Source organism: Carassius carassius, chromosome 46 (assembly GCF_963082965.1).
Source record: "Carassius carassius chromosome 46, fCarCar2.1, whole genome shotgun sequence".
NCBI classification, from domain to species: Eukaryota; Metazoa; Chordata; class Actinopteri; order Cypriniformes; family Cyprinidae; genus Carassius; species Carassius carassius.
In genome coordinates, this window is record NC_081800.1 from 22,086,828 (window position 1) to 22,108,070 (window position 21,243).

The window sequence follows — 21,243 nt, forward strand, 5'->3', positions numbered from 1 at the left end:
AAGTTTACATTCTAATTAAATTTTGTGCAAGAACAGTGCATACAACAACTGAATTCCACTCACTGCATTAAAAAAAATTGATGTGGCACTGTCATGTGACAACAATGTAGGATATTTTTGTCAATTTTGTATTGAAGCTCATTCTTCTGAGAAAAAAAAAGACAAAAAATGTAATAGAAACTATTTTCTTGTAGTTCTAGTTCTTGTAGTTCTATTCAAATAAAAGGTGAATATAATTTCAGAACACTGACTTTTTTTCTCAATTCCAATTTTACATTTAACATTTTTCCTCATAATTTTGACTTTTTCACAATTTATTTTGCTTCTGACATGGAATTTAAAAAATAAATAAGGTAATTGCTACTTTTTAATATGACCATTCTTAGATAAAAAGTCATTGTAATTGACTTTTGTAGCCATACAGTATACACTGTGCAGTATGCAAGCATCATATTCCGAACAGAACCAAATGTCCTGACATTCAACTGTAGAATGGAACTTCAGAAACTGAGGGACCTAAACGAGGGCAATATAGAGTAACATTTTATATCAAACACTATATTATTATATCTATACACTATATTTATTTAAGACATGAAGGAGAAACTATATTGAAAGGGATCAATCATACAATAAATTTGGCAATGTATGTAATATGAAACCATTTTGTTCCATATGTGATATGCAACAGGACAGAAGAGGAAGGGCATTATTGCAACATCGAGGTGTGCAAAGTGGCATCTGTTGAGAAGTCTAGAGCGTAGCATTACAGCCGCTCGCCCATCGGACTATCAGCTTAAGTTGAGGCGTCTCTAAAGTGCTTGTGGCATTTGTGAACCAGACTAGTTCACATTACAGTGGACAATACCTGAATAAAAAGCTCCATGTTTTCTGACTCGACTCCCAATGTGCCGTCTGCCCTGAAATATCCTGAAAACATCCACAAACTCTACATTCACAAAAATCTACATTTACAGAAAAGCCTGAACTAAATAACATATATGGTTTCAGATGCATTCACTGACAAATAAACATGAAGTAGCCGATTGAGTGTGTTCTCTTCCGGTCTTGCTCTCTCAGGTCTGGAGATACTGAATCATGTTTCCTGATGACGGATGAGAGTGTATGATACACAACAGGAGACAATACAACTCGCTTCCGCTGATGTCACAATTAGCAATTACTTCATGTTATTTACTGGCAAAACACCTTCCTCCCAATTCATTTTCGGACAACTATTATGATGATTCAAAATGAATCACAATAAGAAAAATAACCATAATATGCTTTCATCACCAACACAAGTCCTTTGTGACAGGGAGTGCTTGTGGAAAACTGTGAAGTTGTTTTTAACATTATTACACCTTTTATATATATGTATAATTTGATTAATAATCAACACCCTTATCTTTAACTTTCTTTAGGATGTCCAGCTGTTTATTAATATTCATGATTGATTTAGCTAAATAAATGTTTGTATAGCAGCCTATACGTAAATTTACATATGTACATGTACATTAAAAATATATAATTTAATATTTTCTACTCATTTGTAATCAAATGTATCAATATTATTTCGGTCACCAGTTAAACGGTTCTTCTGAGGCCTAATATTAACCATTTCATGCCACAAAGCCCTCTATGTGGTTTCACAGTAAACCGTTTTAAGCGGAGGCGAATGCTTTAGACGAAACATGCATTGGAGTGAACGTGTTTTAGACGTGTTAAACTTGCATTTTGAAGTGCCTTGAAACAAAAGAAAGAGAACAGAAATCTCAGCATAATTTTTTGGGTCTTTTCTATCTTGTTTGTGGCTGACGGCGGGATTGGAGATGTGCAGTTCCTGGTTTATTATCCGCTGAGAGGATGGAGGTCCACCTTCACCTTTTCTCCGCTGCTGAGCATCCCGATAGTGGGGTAAAAACCTCCTGCCGGGACAACTACTTCCCTCCTGCCGATAATCTTGCCGTTCCGGGTGAAGAACACCTAGATGAGCACAGAGGGGCGACAGTGAGTCAGCATTTCCAAAGCTGGATTGGGAAGAGAGTGAGTCAGCATTTCCATTGCTACAGGGCTGAGACAGGGTGTCTGATGGTCCTAAAACTCTTGATACTCCGGGACACATGATAAAGACAAGAAAACACTTATCAAACATCAGTTTTTTTAAGCACAGAGGGTATTCTGTGATCTTTTATATCTATATATATTTATATCTAATAAGCCTTTCCAGGCGACTGACTGGAATATTTGTAAGCATATTCATCTCAACTGCATCCGGGATATCCTGTACCCTCAAAAGACATACCCTCATATTGTTGCACAAGTGTGGAAGCGATCATCTTAACTCTAGCCCAGTAATGCATATGTAACAGCACTGTGGTTAAGCCATCGTGTCAAGGCAACTCAGAAACTCACTGATTACAGAGTCGCGCAGTGCAAATCTGGCATGGAGTGCTCTTGATAGTATAATGTCCTGATGGGAGACCTTAATGCATTAATCTTCTGCAAGATTAAAACATTTGACTTGATGAATGAGTGTTAGAACAACTCCAACCGGCTTTAAAAACAAACATTGATGATTCATTTGCTTAGCTGTCAAAACTGAGGCTTTGAGCTCTTCAGTAATAAGTAACAATTTGTTTTGTGGCTTAAAGTTAAGAGACAAGAAAAGCAAGAGACATTATTACATTTTAAAATAACGGTTTCTATTTCAGGGTTTCTGCAGTATTTTGAAACTCAAATTGAATACTTTGTAGACTTTTTAATACCTGCACAAATCAAATTAATTAACAAAAATACTCACCATGACCTTTAGGCCCTCATGTTCTTGTTCCGGATCATCTCCCTCTTCCTCATCCTCATCATTCAAATACAGCATGTTTTCAACATGCCCCTGCTTTGGTCGTACATCAGCAGCATCCCAGTCGTCCATTTCATCTGACAGAGAAACCAATTGAGCTGGGTGCACATCTAAAAAACTTGTACTACAGCATGCCAAATTGATCAAAGTATGCATTTTCAAGTATGTATTGGCAGTAATAAGAGCAAAATGGAAAACAACTTCTCATCTCCTTAAATGAGCACCACACACACGTGTTCTTACCTTCATAGTCCAGCACATAGTCCCGAGGAAACATAATTCCACATCCCATGATGTCCCCTTCAAAACAGCGAGGGCCAAACTGGTCTCCTACTCCACTTCCATGGAAGATCTTCCCATCGTCTATAAGCAGAGAAGACATATTTCAAAAGTTGTATATACATCACAATGTATATGCAATGATGAACTCTGCATATCCTGGCCATTAATACTCTGAAGAATTGAAGAACAACTCTAAACTGGACAATATATTTATATTATAGTTTGTATATTAACACTACAGTTCCAAGAGTTTGAAGGCATTTTTTAAAAGAAATAAATACTTGTATTCAGCAAGGATGCATTAAATTGATCAAAAGAAAAAACGTAAAATGTAAAACGTAAAATGTAAAATTTCTATTTCAAATTAATGCTGCTCTTTTGATCGAGAAAAATGTATCATGGTTCCTAAACAAATATGAAGGAGCACAATTCTTTTAAACATTAGTAAGAAATGTTTCTTGAGCAGCAAATTGGCATATTAGAGTGATTTCTGAAGGATCATGTGACACTGAAGACTGGAGTAATGTTGCTGGAAATACAGCTGTGCAACAAAGGAATAAATAGAAAACTAATATATTTAAATTATACTTTCACAATTGATACGGTTTTTGTTGTAAGTGAAATACAAATTAATGAAACAAAAGACATGGCTCCAACAAAATCACCAAAATACCAGTGTTACCACATACCACAAGTCACAGGCTGATACCTTTTTACATTGCTTTAAATACACATAAAATTACTAAAGTACAAAAAAAAAAAATCGAATATTGTGTTAGCTTTTATATAGTATTCAACTTTTTGCACCATTAAAACAGCAAATCCTTGATACACTGGTATCATTATGGTCACTCGTACAGTATGTCCTGTTAATTTAAGTGATACCTCCACCTGAAATGTCATCTACTGGTGTTGATGTGGGACAATATTACTTTAGGAAAAATTTGTGATTTACAGTGTTCGATTTCATATTTTGTAATATTTGTTTCCGCATCTCATTTGATTATCTTTTTTAAAGCCTCCCTTGAAGCTGACCCATTTATAGTCAATGACGGAGGTAAAAACTCATCATCTGAATGAATTTTAGGACATAAAGCAGAAATCCTAAAGTTAGTGCTTTGCATCAGAGTGCTGTCAAGACCTAACGTGAACCTAAGCACTAAAGGTGCATTCCTCACACATTTGCTCTTAATGATCCAGAGAAGTCTTATACTCTTCATCCAGAAACTGACAGGATGAAAGGAGATGTGCTTACATGCCTCTGTACGTTTCTTTCTCCTAACCTGAAGTTCTCCTTATATAATAAGATAACAAAACAAAGAGACAACAACAATCAAGAGCAGGTGAAAGAAAAACACGCAAAGGTAGCCTGCAGACAAAAAGCCCTCTTGGAGTGTGTGGCTGGTAAATATTTGTGGAGTTGTCATGGGACCCGTTCCCAGCTCAGGATACTGTTTAAACAATCCCTATCTGAACATGCGGAGGGAGATGAAGACACTGTATCATTATGATTCCCATGTGGGCCTCTGTCCCAACACCACACACAGCAAACACCACGGCCGCTGTCGAAGAGGAAGGCAACTAAAAATAGACATAGGGGGTTCGGCTGCACGCTCTAACTGAGCCTGCTGAGGAGTTTTCTGGCACTCTGGCACCTGAGCCGACAGGAAACGGTACACCGGAGTGCAGGAGGGCTTTCCTCGAATATCAGAGCTGTTCTCTGGATAAGACCGGGAACGTACAGTAGACTCGCTTCCGCAAACAAGGAGGCCACTTTATGAGCCTGCTGATTAAGAACGGAAAAACTATTTTCTTATATTGCCTATTTACAATATTCATGTCAACATTTTTAAGTAAACTAAACGGGAAGGGTCACGTACCCCACTAAAAGTAAAAGAACAAGAGTGAAAATAGTAATTTGGATATTGTATACGTATTCCAAACGCCAAATAAATTCATCACCCCTACTTACAAACTTATTTCTCCAATAAAATGAGACACAAATAGCTCTGTTGTCCTTGGCTATGACGAATGTGAGGATGCCGAGCCCCAGAGTGACATATCAGTGGTCATAATGTGTCTCTATTTTTGTCGATACCGGTGCCAAACCGATACTTTTAAAACCATTCCGGTGCCTGAATGTATACTTATTAAAAGATAAATAAATAAAAATTTTAGGGGAGCAAGATATATATATACTGGCTTTACTGACTAGATGCACATTAATCATCCACCGATATATATCGTGCACCCCTAAAAAATGTCCCCCAAAATTATAGACTGGCCATAAGCACTATAAACACATGTCGGTTTCATTCATACTGGACACCAGAGGGCGCCCTCACACAGAACATCCACATATCCAGTCACAGAAGTAGTGGAACTCATTACCCTCCAGGAAATCCCTTATATGGATAAAAGCATTGGTCCACCGATATTGGTTTTTTTGACAGCCGATGCCGATATCTTGGAAAGCAGGGGGGCTGATAACCGATATAAAGATATATATATATATAATCTTTTATTCTAATTCTTTTATTCATATTTAAGAAGTTTGAAATCATTTGACAATGGATTAAAAAAATAAATGTGTAAAATAAACATACTTTAAGTATTTTTCACAAATAAATAAATATTTAATAAAAATATAATGAAAAAGCATGTAACCACTGTAACCAACAGGGCACTCGGTATTCTGGTTAATTAAGTTTAAGTTTAAGTTAAGTTTGTGTGCATTGGGAATCATATTTTTCAAATAAAGCCAAGATAACACTCATTTTACATACAGCACACAGTGGAAATGACATAAATATGACAGTGGGCAAATACATAATTTGAAATCACGTTTAAAGTTTAAAGCATTCAATTAACATGGGCCGACCGTCACACAGAGAACACGCAATCATGCTGGACAAAAATGCACACTTCACAAGATCTCACAGCTGGATTCGACTCAAAAGTTTGTAAGGTTCGTGAAATTAAATATTTATTAGTCATTCAAAGATTTGTTTAAATGAAATAATTGCGTATTTGCTTAATGCTGATGGCAAACAAGAAAGTATTATAATGTTTGCCTTTCTATTACTAATAATATAGAAGCAATATTTTTTGTATACATTAATTCATTTGTTTAACCACCCTGTCTGGATATTAGACAGATTTCTATCCGTATTAGACAGATACTGTTAACAACGACAGTAAACCAGAGAGAGTGTGAGGATTGTGTGCGCTCAGGTGCCGCTGCTCTAAATAAAAGTCCCACCTCGAACACATCGGCCAAGCAGAAAAACTTATCGGCCGATATTTGAAAAATGCCAAATATCGGCCGATATATCCACCATGTCGATATATCAATCAACCACTATTTTGAATGATAAAACAATGACTATAAACACTCAACTGCGACAATATAGTTTATCTGTTATTCAAGCCATTGCTGTATTTTATAATAATTAAGGATATTAATAATCCATTGCTAATCGATGTATTCTTTTAAAAGTAGTCTATGAAACATACTTTCTGCCTCATTCTGTGACAAGAAGCCACATCAGATCACAAAAGAAAGCTGGTGATGTATAAAGTTGACTGGTGGAGTATAAAGGTTATGATGTTCTCTTTTGCTGGACAACAGGTTTAGAAATGTGAATACAAGGGATATTTAGCTTCAGGCATTTTAATTTAAGCATGTTTAGCTTAGTTAACAGAAGGCTACCTGCTGTAGTCAGAGCAAGTGTAATTGCTGCATTCACGCGCTCCTCAGATGCCCATTTCCCAAGTTTTGCTTTTAAGTAAGAATGTGAAAACAACAGACACTCACGTTACTACAAATATTTGTTGGATTGCACCGAAATGAGGCACCGAATTCTGCATTCTGATTTGGTTCAAGTACATACCGGTAACATACGTACCGGTGCCATATTGGTACCAGGTTTTGGTACCCAACACTACTCTACATGATGACTAACAGGATTATGAATCATAGATGTGGGCCTCTTATAGATCAGGGCGGGACAATGAGCCATGCCCCCCCCCCCCCCCAATCTGACCCACTTCTATGGTAATGCCAGACCTTCATCAGCGGGTGCCGCAATGAGGCGCAGAAAAGACATGCCCCATAAATGCAGCTCCGCAAAAGCTGACAAGACAGCCTGACACTACTGAAGGTGCCAAAGACAAACTACATCGCCCTGATGAAAGTGATGAAATGATGGTATTTTTCACACTTGAGAAGAACACATGGCCTGGGTGAATTGACTAGCAAATAAACAAACTTCCATTACTTCTTGAGATGCACTGGTATGAAAATTTGGTTCGATACAATAATTATTGTCATATTATGGCCAACAACCTTTAAATGGTAAATTTTATTGTTCACCCACTCCCCCAAAAAAACATACATTTACATGTATATGTACTGCTTTTTTATTTATAGATTTTAAAACATCAAATACAACTATTTTAAAATAAATTTACAAAGAAATGTAATTAATATAGTTTTATGTATTTTTTAGATGTCTACATATCTATCCATCTACATATAAAAACTCTCTTTCTGTCTGCATTAAATTTGCACGGACTAACCATCACACAGAATACACGCAATCATGCATGATAAAAATGCACACTTCACAAGATCTTATGGCTGGATTCGATGAAGTCTGCAAGGTTTGTGAAATTGTTTATTAGACATTCAAAGATTTGTTTAAATTATGTAAATGCATATTTTCTGAATGCTAAAGGTAAAAGAGAAATCATTATAAATGTTTTCTTTCTATTACTAATCATATAATAGCAATCGTTATAATTTTTTTGTATACCTTTTAATTCCTTTGTTTAACAGTTCTATGTGATTACTAGAAAGACTTCTGCATTAGACAGAACTGTTAAATGGTGACAGCAAACAATGAAGAGAGAAAATGTGAGTGCTGTGTGTGTACAGGCGTTGCTGTTCTTAGCGGCCGATGCAGATACTTTAAAAATGCCAAATATCAGCTGATATATATCGGCCTTTGTGATATATTGGTTGACCACCAATTAAGTGAGTGTTAAATGACAACAAATGTAATCTAAATGTTAAAATAATTTTTTAACACAATTAAATATAGAATTTCGGTTGATATAAATAACTAATATGGTACATATGTGTATCATGCATCCTTAATCACCTAATCGTCATACTCCTGCCTACTTTGAATAGTGAAGTGCTTAAAGTCTGGACACTCAGGCCAGCAGGTGCATCAGAAATCTCATGGAAAACACAAATCCATCAATGTCTGGGCTATCAAACAAGATTAATGAGAGTGCATGTTTATAGCATCTCCATTTTTGCAGCTAAAATCCAAGAACCAAAATAAACCACTAAAAGTATTAACAGATATGTATATACAAAAAAAATCTGAACCGTCACTGTTTATCTGGCTTGCGGGGAAAATTCCTCACCCTTAAACAATAGGCTTAGAGTCACCAATGCAGCACATTGTTTCATTCGCATGATACTCAGTGACTTATCTGTTATGTGGAGTGGCATGATGGCATGACAGGGTTGAGTATAAAGATTGCCATCTTTACACTGAGGAGCAATCTTATCCGATATCAACTTCCTTTGAGCTGCTTTGAAAGATGGGAACAGTGGAGTGAGATATGGCTATTTATCCTTCTGCCATTTTCAAGAGGATTTGCTTCTAATCGACACGCTCATCTCATCTCGACAATACTCTTATCAGCACCCAGGACCTCCACACACTGAAGAGATGGTGCCCATAGATGTGCAGGCTTGAAAAAAGATGAGGAGCCAAATAAAAAAGCTTCAAAAAAATATCACCACCTGCAGGAATTCTGGGTAATCTACGCATGAACTGTGATAGGAATACAACGAGAGATGACAAAACGGAGAAAACAAAACAAACTTTATGTAAACAGGATCTGGATGTGTGGACTGGTGTGTATACAAATAGAACTGTATGCTGGAAAAGAGGAACTAGTTTTACATTGATTTTCAATGTTTCATTTCAGATTTTAAATGTACTAAGTCAGAATGAAATCATGTTAGGTAACAGATTTACCATGTATGCCGTTGTAGCTTGGCTTTGTCCCGCATGCATATGTTAACCAAACTACAACTGGCTAGGTTTGCCACAATAGATGGTGCTGACTGTGATATGGGTGTTAAGCTGCAACACTGTTTACGTCACTTGCCCTCTCACCGACACCCACCGTCATTTAGATTTTTTTTATAGTAATAAAAATCCTTTAGTTCAGTAAAAGAACACTACAATTAAAAACTGAACGTGGCTGCTCAATGTAGCATGCCAAATGACAGTCGCATCACAGATCAGTTTTAATTTATCCAGTGAGGAGAGTGAGTCGAGCTGACTGACAAGAAGAGTGGGGTGAGACAGACAAGACAATGGCGGATGATTTAGTTTCAAAACGAAAAACAAAAGCGCCTGTTTGGCAATATTTTGGATTTTGGAAAGCCTGTTGACTTGCCATTGCCGAAAAATTAATTAATAAAACATCACACTGTAGGCTACTCTTACATGAAACAGTCTTCATCCTCCATAGCATATATTGCACACATATTTGGGTTGAACTGTTCCGGAACGGGGTTGTAAATACAACTTATCCACTGATTTCTAGTTGTGTCCTCTTTTGGAAGGCCAAACAAAGTAGTTTTGCTTTCACAACGACACAGCTTCTCCAGGGCATGGCGGTGGCGACAACAGTGAGAATACAAGTTACACCTTAACATTTGGGCGGCGTTATGCAAATTTTCCCACATCGTGACGTAGACATGTGGGGGCATGTTAGAACAAGCCGTTTTAGGGGGGCATGGACGAGTCTTAACTTTTATAAAGAATATCTCTTTGGAACTGAGACTTTAGTCTTTGCAACTTTACAGATCTTCTTTATGCACCAAGAGCTTATAACACTCCAAAGAGAAACTTGAAATCGCATCATATGACCCCTTTCAAATTTGTCATTTATTTTATTTGACATCAAGGTCTATGCCATGCCTCCAAGATTTCTTACTTGTTTGCTAATAAATGTTCTACGTTTCTTATTTATTTGGTTATATATTATAAATGCTTACTTGCCTATTTCCAGACTTGTATACCTATTTGAACTTTATGAAAGTTGTTTGTTATTTTATATTAGGCATAGCCTGCCCTATAGCATGGTGCATTTTTATTTGTTTTGTTAATAAAAGCTCTATGTTTTACATATATAGGCTAAAAGTGAGTTTGACATTGTATTTTGTTGTTGCATTCAAGCAATTGACGCCAAACTGCCACTAATTCAAAAAAAGTTCCTCACCGTCACAACCGTACAACTGGCCTGAACGTAATAACTGTAATAAACCTGTTAAGGAGATGATGACTAATGTAATTTCACAGTAAAACACTTCAATTGACAGTTTTGGGAAGTGAAAAAGAACAGTTCATCCTGTAATAGAGTGAAAAGGCATAAAACATTCACAGAAATCACTGTGAGACACTTTTATTATCAGTTATGTATATTAGAGTTTTAGGTTACAACCAATGTTGCTAAATTAATGTTTATTGTACTATTTTAGTGTCGTGAGTTACTGTGATCATGTTTAGTATTTGTGTGAATGACACTGTGCATCTTCTATATCTTAGTGTTTATTTTACCGGTGGTTTTTATGGTGGTTAAAATTCTGGCAACCACAGCTGCCGACTATGCAAAAGCCTGCTGCAGCACGAAAATTACTTTGCATGTTAACATACAGACTGTTAGAATTACAAAAGATTGAATTTTAAAAACGTATAACTACTCACCTGCGTGATATGCAACAGAACCTCGACTCCATCCCGGATGCCTGTTCTTTGGGTAATCCTGAAAAAAGAGAGGAAGAATAACTAAAGGTATTCAAACAATTCTGACAAGTAAAACAGTCAGATTTTACAGATACCAATGGAAGTGATGGATTTACTGTAAAGATGAACTTGCCAGAGTTTTACTTTTAACAATCTCACTCAACACTTTTAAATTAATGTGGTGGAGAGATGGTTGAGTTCTATAGCCACAAAACAATTACAGCATCATAGCTCGTTTTAGGTTTAAGTGTTGCTGTTACATAGCTTTAAAGGTTATGTTTATTCATATACAGATACACCATGCCAGCAGAAACATGAGGAGCGGCCAATATTTTGATAAGATCTAAGGATGGCTCAGAGTTAATCAACATGGAAAGATATTTTTGTATTTCTCTGTTGCCATTTGAAGAGACTTTAAAACTTTAAAGCGTTTTACACAAAATTTTTAGCAACAAATCGCTTGAATCTTGTATATGTAAAGTACTATAAAACATTCTTAATGCATTCGTCATGCACCTTACAATCTTCAAAAAAAAAAAAATAATTCTGTTACCAGACTCACATGAATAAATGCTGTAACATGTCATTTATGTTCATGCTTGTTTGCTAATAATACATTAGTGTTAATTTACACAGCTTAAAATGTATGTGGAAAAAAACATGAATCAGGATTAATATTTTGTAACAGCATTTTTAATTTCTAGTTCATAGCTAATGCATTAAGTAATTTTAGTAAATTGAATCTTATTGTAAAGTGTTAAAAACATTTTCTGTCTTAAATTCAGAATTTTGAACCAATATTATGTTTCTATAATATAATGTGTTAATTTTTTAACATCATTAATCATCTTCTGCCGTTTTAAAAAATGTGGCACTACCGTTGAAAACAACTGAAAAAAGACACTAGCTTCAGGAAAAAGAGCTTTGGTTGGTACGTGGCCTTACATGTTGTGGCATTACTGTCAGGTCCATATCTTATATTAAAAGTATGTTTACAAAGCCTGCGCTGAAAACTGTGACTGATTAACCAAAGTATCCAAATAATTAAATGTAATGAGCAAACAAATCATGATCTTCTGAGACATTCACATCATTGAAAATAAATAGCCACTTTCATAGGATAAGGATCCTTTGGAAGATAGTTATATTTAGTCCAGTGATCCTGTTTTGCTCTTTTCTTCTCCTCAGTGGACGGGGCCAAAGACGCGATTATGTAGATATAGGTGTTGATCTGATTCTGCAGAGGCGGTCTTTTGTCACACTATTACATCATAATGGAACAAAATCTGAAAGTAGTTTACTGATTTTGGTTTCAATAAAAGCTGTTTTTGGACAAACAAGGAAGTTTTGAGCTCTGAAACAAAAGAATGTTGACTTCTTACTAGGTCTGGACCAGAATATCTGATTATTCGAATATTCGTTCAGTGGGTTGGCATTTGATTTTCAATTTTGAGATTCAAATATTCCTTTTTTTTTTTTTTTTTTTTTTACCCCTGGCAACCTCCGCGAAACGGTTCTCATTCGCTTCAATATGTATCGCCCTTGAGTGAACGTCATGATTAATTTGATCTGGAAGAGAAGACAAACATGCCGAAAGTGATCTCAGCTGTGTGGGATCACTTTAAATTGAGTGAGGACAAGAAAGGCAGTGTGCCAAAAATGCGATTTGAAACTGGGCTACCACAAGTGCACATCGAGTTAAAAAAAAAAGAGTTCTGTAAGTAGTAGGCCTATAGTATATTGTTGGGGTAAAAAAAATAATATTAATAATAATTAAAAAAAATAAAATAAAAAACCCTGCTCTTATCTTTTATCCTGAAGAGAAGACAATGCTGAATAAAGTCGTCATTTTTGTTATTTTTGGACCAAAATGTATTTTCGATGCTTCAACAAATTCTAACTGACCCTCTGATGTCACATGGACTACTTTGATGATGTTTTTATTACCTTTATGGATACGGACAGTATACCGTACACACAGCTTCAATGGAGAGACTGAGAGCTCTCGGACTAAATCTAAAATATCTTAAACTTGTGTTCCGAAGATGAACGGAGGTCTTACGGGTTTGGAACGACATGAGGGTGAGTCATTAATGACATAGTTTTAATATTGAAAGTACCGGTATTAATATAATACTTTAAGGCTAATAGAGGCTTGAGTTATGGTTCAAGTCGAGAAGCAGAGATCTTTAAATCTGTTTATCTAATAAGGAAGAGGAGAAAACAAACCAGAGGACCAAAAACCCCTGTCCTAAAACTGACAGATGATTTAAACGAGAGCAAAAAAATCCCTTTCTAAGAAAGTAAGATGACACATTTAACATCCCTCGGTCCGCTGGTGTAGTGAAGCACTAACTCGGGTCGGGACTAGACAATGAAGTTGTGCAACAGAAAGTGCGGGGATGATGATGATACCTTAGGCAAATCTGACAAACAGCTCTAAACATGTAGAGACAATGTAGTGGCGTTCTCTGGAATGACACATGACAAAGTAAACTGTTTGCAAACATTACTTAATTTCGAATGAGTTTACATCGGCACCCTGACACCATGATAAATGATAGTGCATTACATTTGTGTTCCATATCATGTACAGTGTATAAACACACAAGCAAACAGACACTTCAGCATGCCTAGCAAAGCACACAAGCCATCAATCACCCGACTCGGCCCAGCAAACCCACATATCAGTTGTTTTTTTTTGAGTTCGTCAAACTCAAAATTATATACCACATAGTTCTGTTTGAGAAGAGGAGCTGTTCATGCATATAACATTTTGGGCCCCTGAGGACACTGCAAAAGCCATTAGAGAGAAGCATCGAGCTTCCAAGAAACACAAACAGTAGCATATGTGTCCACGGCAGAGTGCTATCAGATCCACCCGGGGCTTTTATGTGCGATACTCGAGCTGCCTGCATTTCCACACTATGGCAAAGACAACAAGTAGCAGAGAGGCTGCCGGTGGAGGCAGATGCACATCTCTACATGACATATAGTGCACAGATTAGGCCAAGAGAGTACCTGCCCTCAACCACCACAATACGGGCCCTGGGCATGGCATTTGTGCAAGCTCCTGTCATCATGAAACCATAAACTATGAAAGTGAACTCTTAAAAGTCAAGAGAAAAAGTAAAGCCTAACCAGAGATAAGTGGAATATTCTATCTGTTGCTCAATAATAAATTACATTTTAAAATATATTCAAATATTAAAGTTATTTTAAATTGTAATACTACTTCATAATATTACCATTTTATTTAAAAAAATAAGCCTTGGTGAGAATAAGAGACTACCTTCAAAAACATAAAAACTGTAGTGTATACATAATACTTATGCATAATACATAATGAAATGGTTTGTTTCTTTCAGATTACCCATTTAAATAATGGATTTTATATAGTTAAAGGGATACTCAACCCCAAAATGTAAATTTTGTCATTAATCACTTACCACCAAGTTGTTTCCAAACCTGTAAAAGCTTTGTTCGTCTTTAGAACACAATTTAAGATATTTTGGATAAAAACCGGGAGGCCTGAGACTGTCTCATAGACTGCCAAGTAAGTTACACTGTCAAGGTCCAAAAAGGTTTGAAAAGCATCATCAGAATAGTCCATTTGCCATCAGTGTTCAACCGTAACTTTATGAAGGATTTGAGGTGGAGTATCCCTTTAAAAGATAAATTCAAGGTTAAAACAATAAAATCTACCAAAACAAGGCATTTGGAAAGCAGCAAAAAGATTTTTTAAAGCAAAATGTTTCCAAGGCAGTTGTTAATATCTTAAAAGTGGTCAAAGCTGATGAATCACCCAAAAATTACAATGGAGCGCCAGAAGTCGTCAGATGGATTGGTGACAGATGGACTATTGTGTTTCTTGCCAAACACTTCAAAAGTTGATCTGCACTCTGAAATGTGATTTTTTTTCCAAAATAAATGAGGACACCAGTGTTTTCAGGAACACACACTCCCTCGATTGCTCCATGGGAAGTGCTAGAGAGCTTGCTGAAACAGTGGTGCCGGATGAGAGCAGAGGAAAGGGTTGGTGTGAGAAGGGAAGGTCAGGAGGTAATAAGGGTCGAACCCATTCACGCAGACGTGGCCGCTGAGGCTCCAGTACACTCCGCCGCCCCTCGTCAGAACCCAGAAAATCTTTGTCTTGCATCCTAGCAACCCAGTGTATATTCCGGATGCATGCTTATGAGCTCATACAGCCAGCTAATGTCCCCGTTCACAGGGGGTGAGGGTTCACTGATCGCAGATAAGAGCTCAGCTCTTCCTCCCCACATCCGCCAACATTCTCAGACCAAAACTGGGATTGTCAGAGAGTAAACTATCTTATAATTTGGCCTATCTGATGGTTACTATTTTAGGCTGGTTGCCATTCCATGGCTGCTTCTCAAATGCAGAGGTGATACGCAGCCATGATGCTGTAACAATTGAAAACCACTCTGTTTGTAAATGTCTCTCCAGACACAGGATGCAGGGAACACGGTACATGTCCAATGGGAGTAAACAGAAATTAGGCAGCTATGCTTTAACTGATATTTGATACTTAATGAAACACAGATGCAAAGTTCCAGAAAACGTCAAAATTAGAAAAAACAACAACAAATTGCTCTCCATTTCTCTGAGCAACCAGCAGCCTCGCACGACTCAACATGGCAGGCTTGTTTACTGTCTGCAGTTCCCAACCTGAGACTAATTACACTTTCCTCATGTTCTTGTACAGCATGTCAGGAAGAGAGAACACTACAGTGGTCACGTTCCTGTTCCCACCTTAACTTTTCCTGATTAAAAGTACTCAAAAAAAAAAATTTTTTACTCAACCTTGTATATTAGGGTTATTATTGTGAACTACAACTAAAACCATTGAAAACTTTTTTGCTAGTTGAAATAAAGCTAAAATAAACTAGATATTAGAAGAAAAACTTAATCTAAAAAGAATTAAAATGTTGCACTAAAACTAGAGCTGAATTTTTTTTATTTTATATATATAATGCATGAAATAATATTAAACTAACAAATTCACACTCCTCTTTTACATACAACAAAACAAAATGGCAAAAACAACCATAAACACACAAAAAAATCAGTTGAAGGACATTATAATTCTAAATAGATTTGAAAATTGAGAGTTGAATGATATGCCCAAGGTGAGTTTTTTAAGGAAATAATTGGTCTGTTACTCGTACAATGACTGTGTCAGGTTTAATAAAAGACTAGTAATATTGCACGAGTCATTTGGACTACTTTATGAATCTTTTATGATGCATTAATGGGCTGTCAATCATGACAGATGAGTGAACTGTTAGTTTGAGGTGACTCTCAAACCACTGTTCTATTTGCATTCTGCACCTCAGGGCATTTTAAGTGTCAAACTTACTTTCTTAGCCGCATTTGCGATCTTGGTGTATATCCAGAGCTTACTGTACACATCCCTTCTTTTTCAGGCCTTGACCATTAAAAAAAAAAAAAAACACTGGAAATTTACGACTTACTCTTCTTGCCAGGCCCAGGGCGATGTAGCACTTCTCTCCGGGATCCACAATTTCCACTTCAAAGTAGTGACTTCGTGTCGTGAGGGGCTGCCGGGCCTGAGCCAGACCCACGTCCATGATGCTCTTCCCTTTCCCAACATATTCCAGAAGCTAAGGCAGAAAACATCATAGACTTAATGAAAGTTAATTTAGATACATTACAGAGCATTACACATCATTATAAGAGTTTTAATATTTTCATAATGTTTTCAAGTGATTGCTCATGTAGAAGTAAACAGGATCTTGTCAGGTGGATTATCTGGTCAGTATAAGGTTAACTTGGCATAAACCAGATGTATCAATAAAAAAATAGTCATCCTGGCTGTGAGCAGGTTTGGGAAATCGCATATGTTGTGCTGCAAACATAAGCCTGAGTCTTTCAAGGAAAGGAAGATCTTGATTTATGCCCAGTCATTGTGAAACTGGTTTCAAGTGTTATATTCTTTCTTTTTGATCAGATAAAAATCCTATGTGATCTTAAATCTTATAGACCCTTAACTTTTGAATAGCAGTGTGTTTATATAAAAAAAAATGAGCTCAAAGCACTTAGAGAAGAATATTTAGAAGAATAATCTACAAGAAATGAGATCAAGTATGGGCAAACCCAAGCACACAGCAGTGATGACACATCTTCAGATTGGCTTTTTCCATCAGGTGTGTTAGCAAAGAAAGATGTAATAAGATTAATAGAGAAGACAAAAAAGGTTGACCTGTCTTCAATAAATTCATGGGATAGCGAGGGTGGGGCATGGGCTTTCAACTACAGACATGCGAGTGGTATCGACAGCCCCACCTAGCCTTACAAATAAGAAGAAAAATTTACCAATGGAACAATGTTGACATGGCATTAGGTCAAATGTTTCATTCAACAGTGTTGCAAAAAATGTCACTCATTCAAGTGTGAGCCATCTCCCATGAACTCTTGAAAGTCAAACACTTTAGGTTAAACCTTGAAATCGGTCTGCATAAATTACATTTTTAGCCATCATATGTCTGTTCAAGTGATCAAAGTTAAAAAAATGTACCTAACGGACTGCTGTCTTATCTCTGGACATACACACTTCTAAACAATCAATTTAAAGACCAAAACTAAATTGCATCTTTAGTTATCATATACCAACTTCGGTACCAGTCTGTACTGAAATGTAAAAAATGTCAATCCCTGCAGCCAATCACAGACATGTCTGTTGAGCACAATGGCCAATCAGCAGTGTTTAAGAATCCGCTCAACAGCGCTCAAAATGCTCTTGGAAAATGGACATTTTCCAAATTTGAGTACCGACTGGTACCGAAGTCGGTACTACCTAGACATCATTAAACTTCAGATTAAAAGCTAGACGACATTTTTGGCCATCATATGCACTTTTAAGTGTTCAATTAAGACTTTATGACCTCAGATTCCAACCTAGACTGGATTTTTTTGGCTGTACTTCAACTGAAAACCTAGTATAGAACCTAACAGCATTTTTGGACATCCTATGCATTTTTAAAATGTTCATATGACTTTTGAACAATCAAAAAAAGAATGTTTAATGTTAAAACCCGGTGAGCTACCTACCTCAACAGCAGTTTTGGGCATCACATGCCTATGATGCCTAAAAAGGCTATGGTCTGCCTTTTTCTGGCCCAACAGCTCTGCGAGCACAGCTTCTAAACTCACTACACAGTATCATGATTACTTTCAGATATCAACCGGTTGTCATTACTTAGAAATTTCCATTTGCAACGTCAGAATCTGCACTTTATTGGGGCAGTGGAAAGATTTTGCCAATGCCATCAACAACCTTTGGTATCCTTGTTTATGCCAGTAGACGACTGCAGGTCAGACGGAGACTCTGACAGGGGGCCTCGTACAACCACATGCTGGTAATAACTGGACATTTTGAAAAACATGGAAACGTGTGTGCAAAAGTAAAATGCAGCCTTTAAACGACATGAACAGGTTGCAGTCAGTTGTCCAAAAATATCCCCCACTGACATCAAAACCACTGATAAAGTGCAGAAAATAGGATGCAAAATCCTGAAAACAATCAGTCGTTGCTTTGATCAAAGCCGACTTGATAAATTCAACTAAACTGACTGGTGTACAATATGGAAGAATGCATGTTTCTCAAACAGAAGACATTCACTTCTCATCTCCTGTGGCTCACTGGTGGATGCACCCATCAAGGAACTGATATCCATTTAGTGGTATTAATCTTACGTTGCTTTTTATAGATGCAAAACAGTGTTATTTTTCTGCCTCCACCGGACACTTCTTTTCAACATAAATCTCTTAATGTTTTCGTGCCAGGACAGTTGCCTGCGCAATTGAGGATGGAGGCAAAATTGCACCTAGTCACACCTTTCTGCCTCCTTGATGCTTAGTAATGGGGAGGTTGTCTACCTTTATACCACTCTTAACGGCTCTCAACAGCTCCCAGCATGCTCGGATGACAGTGCTGACAGATCCAACATGCTCTCGAACGTCACCATCCCCAGACCTGTGTGGGGGTGGCAGCTTGTTTTGTTGACCTGCTGCCCCGGCAACAGGTGCAACATTGCGAGCAAATCCCACAACCTCCTATCACAGTACAGAGAACGTGAAAAAGGCTGAAGACGCAAAGTGGGAGTTTACCACAAGTGGAGCCTCTGAGATGTTTGCCTTCAGTCTTTAAAGTAAGGTCTATGTTTTGACAGCCGAAGACGAAATCGCTGAAGATGATGTTATTAGTTGTCTGTCGGCTAGCGTTTACTCAGAGTCTGTCTAAATGCTTTTTATCCTTAATTCACCTTGTTCTTCAGAGTGTTAAGTTGCACTTGGCATTAAGCTGATTGTTTAATTGACAAAACAAATGATTAAAAGCCTCAACATGCAGCACTGGGAATTCCTGTCACTATCAAGACGGTCTTAAAAAAGCAAAACAAATTGATTTCACATGATCAATGACAGAATCATGGTACAATCCCTGTACAATTTCCAAATAATTTTAGACAAGATGTGGCAGGAATATCCCCATCCTATCATTTGTTTTTAAAAGTAACGGGTCATCAGATAATCAAATTTTCCTTTTGAATTTGCTAGTTCATTGTACTATAATAACACCTTGTGTAATGGTGCAGCAAATTTCACCAGGCAAAATCCAGTCACTTCAGGAATACATGCGATCAGAACTTTCTTGAGAGCTTTAAAGATTTCCACATTAAAACTTTGCACCAGTTTCAACCAAGTTGTTCATGAGAATTTGCGGCACTAACCAACAGAAAGCCACTTGGTTTGAAAGTGACTTCTGTGTGAGATGTGTTTCATACTATACTATTTACAATGTATGCAAAATTTTGATATTAAACTGCTATTAAATGGCTCTTCTGCAACATTGTGACATTTCACTGAACTGAACAGAACATAATTGCCTCCACAGAAACACTACTTATGTTTAGATGATATCTTCTTTGACCTGCTTACTGCTGCCCAGTCAGAGAAGTAATAAAGAGGGTGCAGAAAAGTGACTTTTCCTGCACAAAAAAGTACCACTTCAGGTCGTTCATGCAAGACATGTTCATTCATCTCTGTGCTTTGTTTTTAATTTTAAAAGATACTCAACATGGCACGTCCACGCTGCTGTGTCTAGCTGCAAAAACATGTCAGTCTGCACTGTTTTAAATAGTTTTTCTACGAAATGCGCACTTGATGGATGTCTTTGACTGTTACAGAGCGCCTGGCTAACACGTTTTTAAGACACCGAGACAAGTTAAAAAGATTAAGATAATTGTGCTGCTCCTGGCTGTGGAAACCAGCATGACTTTCAGAAAGAGCACATTTCGTCATCGTTTACTCATGTGGAAGGGCCTCCAGACCTGTGTGACTTACTTTCTTCCATGGAACACAAAAGAAAATAGTTTTTGAAAAATGTCTCAGTAATTTTTTGCCCCTAAAAGGACAGTAAATAGGATTCAATGATGTTCAGACACCAACATTCTTCAAATTATCTTTTTTCCCTGCCCACAAATGATTAGTTAATCATACAGGTTTGGAACAGCATGAGGTTGAGAAAATAATGACAAATAATTATAAATTATAAATAATTTGGGTAAATTATCAGATTTAAGATTTCACAAAATGCCTGTCCACATCAATGTGGGATTATAAACTTGCTTGACATTTCATCTTAGATTATTCGTGAATCAGTTTAAATAGTTGCCAAGAAGCTGTTAATCAAAGAGGGAGGAGTTAAAAACTATAACTATACCCCACAGCCAAGCTATAAATAAAGTATCTGATGATAGCTATTTAATATTTATGGCTTAGGGTGTGCCATAAACTACATGGGCTAGATTGAACAACTGAATTAAGATTTATAAAACCTTCAAAGTTATTCTGGAGTATTTTCTTCATTGTCAGTGTTCATACTTATTTCTTAAGATATTAGCCAATTAGGACTAAAGCCACATGTTTAATTCAATGTAGATAGAGACAGGGTGAAAAAGTTAATAATTACTATGAATACTAAAAAGAAATCTCAATGGTGGCCTGGTCTGTGGTGTCTTTCACCACATTTTAATAGATCTAACCATCACTACCAGTTGTTGCTGCAGGAAAGATATGTTGCCCCATAATAATCACTCACTCCTACCAAAGGACTGCTGGAACTGATGCTGCTGGACATAGCGTGATAAAAGACATTTGCATACTTAGATGGCGCTGCAAAAAAGCAGCTGTCACATTGAAGAATATCAACCACAAAAT

General features: G+C 36.9%; 1 protein-coding gene across 1 annotated transcript in view; it reads right to left on the bottom strand.

Moving 5' to 3' along the window:
* Positions 1-594: 594 nt before the first annotated feature.
* The window catches only part of LOC132129223 (SPRY domain-containing protein 3-like), a 47,566-nt gene continuing 26,917 nt past the window's right edge, over positions 595-21,243 (bottom strand). Inside the window, exons 7-11 of the mRNA XM_059540736.1 lie at positions 16,479-16,628; positions 10,945-11,002; positions 3,104-3,223; positions 2,804-2,937; positions 595-1,986 (exon numbers count right to left, since the gene is read on the bottom strand). Coding sequence (XP_059396719.1) covers positions 1,852-1,986; positions 2,804-2,937; positions 3,104-3,223; positions 10,945-11,002; positions 16,479-16,628 — 597 coding nt within the window. The 3' untranslated portion in view covers positions 595-1,851. The remainder of the gene's footprint in view (positions 1,987-2,803; positions 2,938-3,103; positions 3,224-10,944; positions 11,003-16,478; positions 16,629-21,243) is intronic.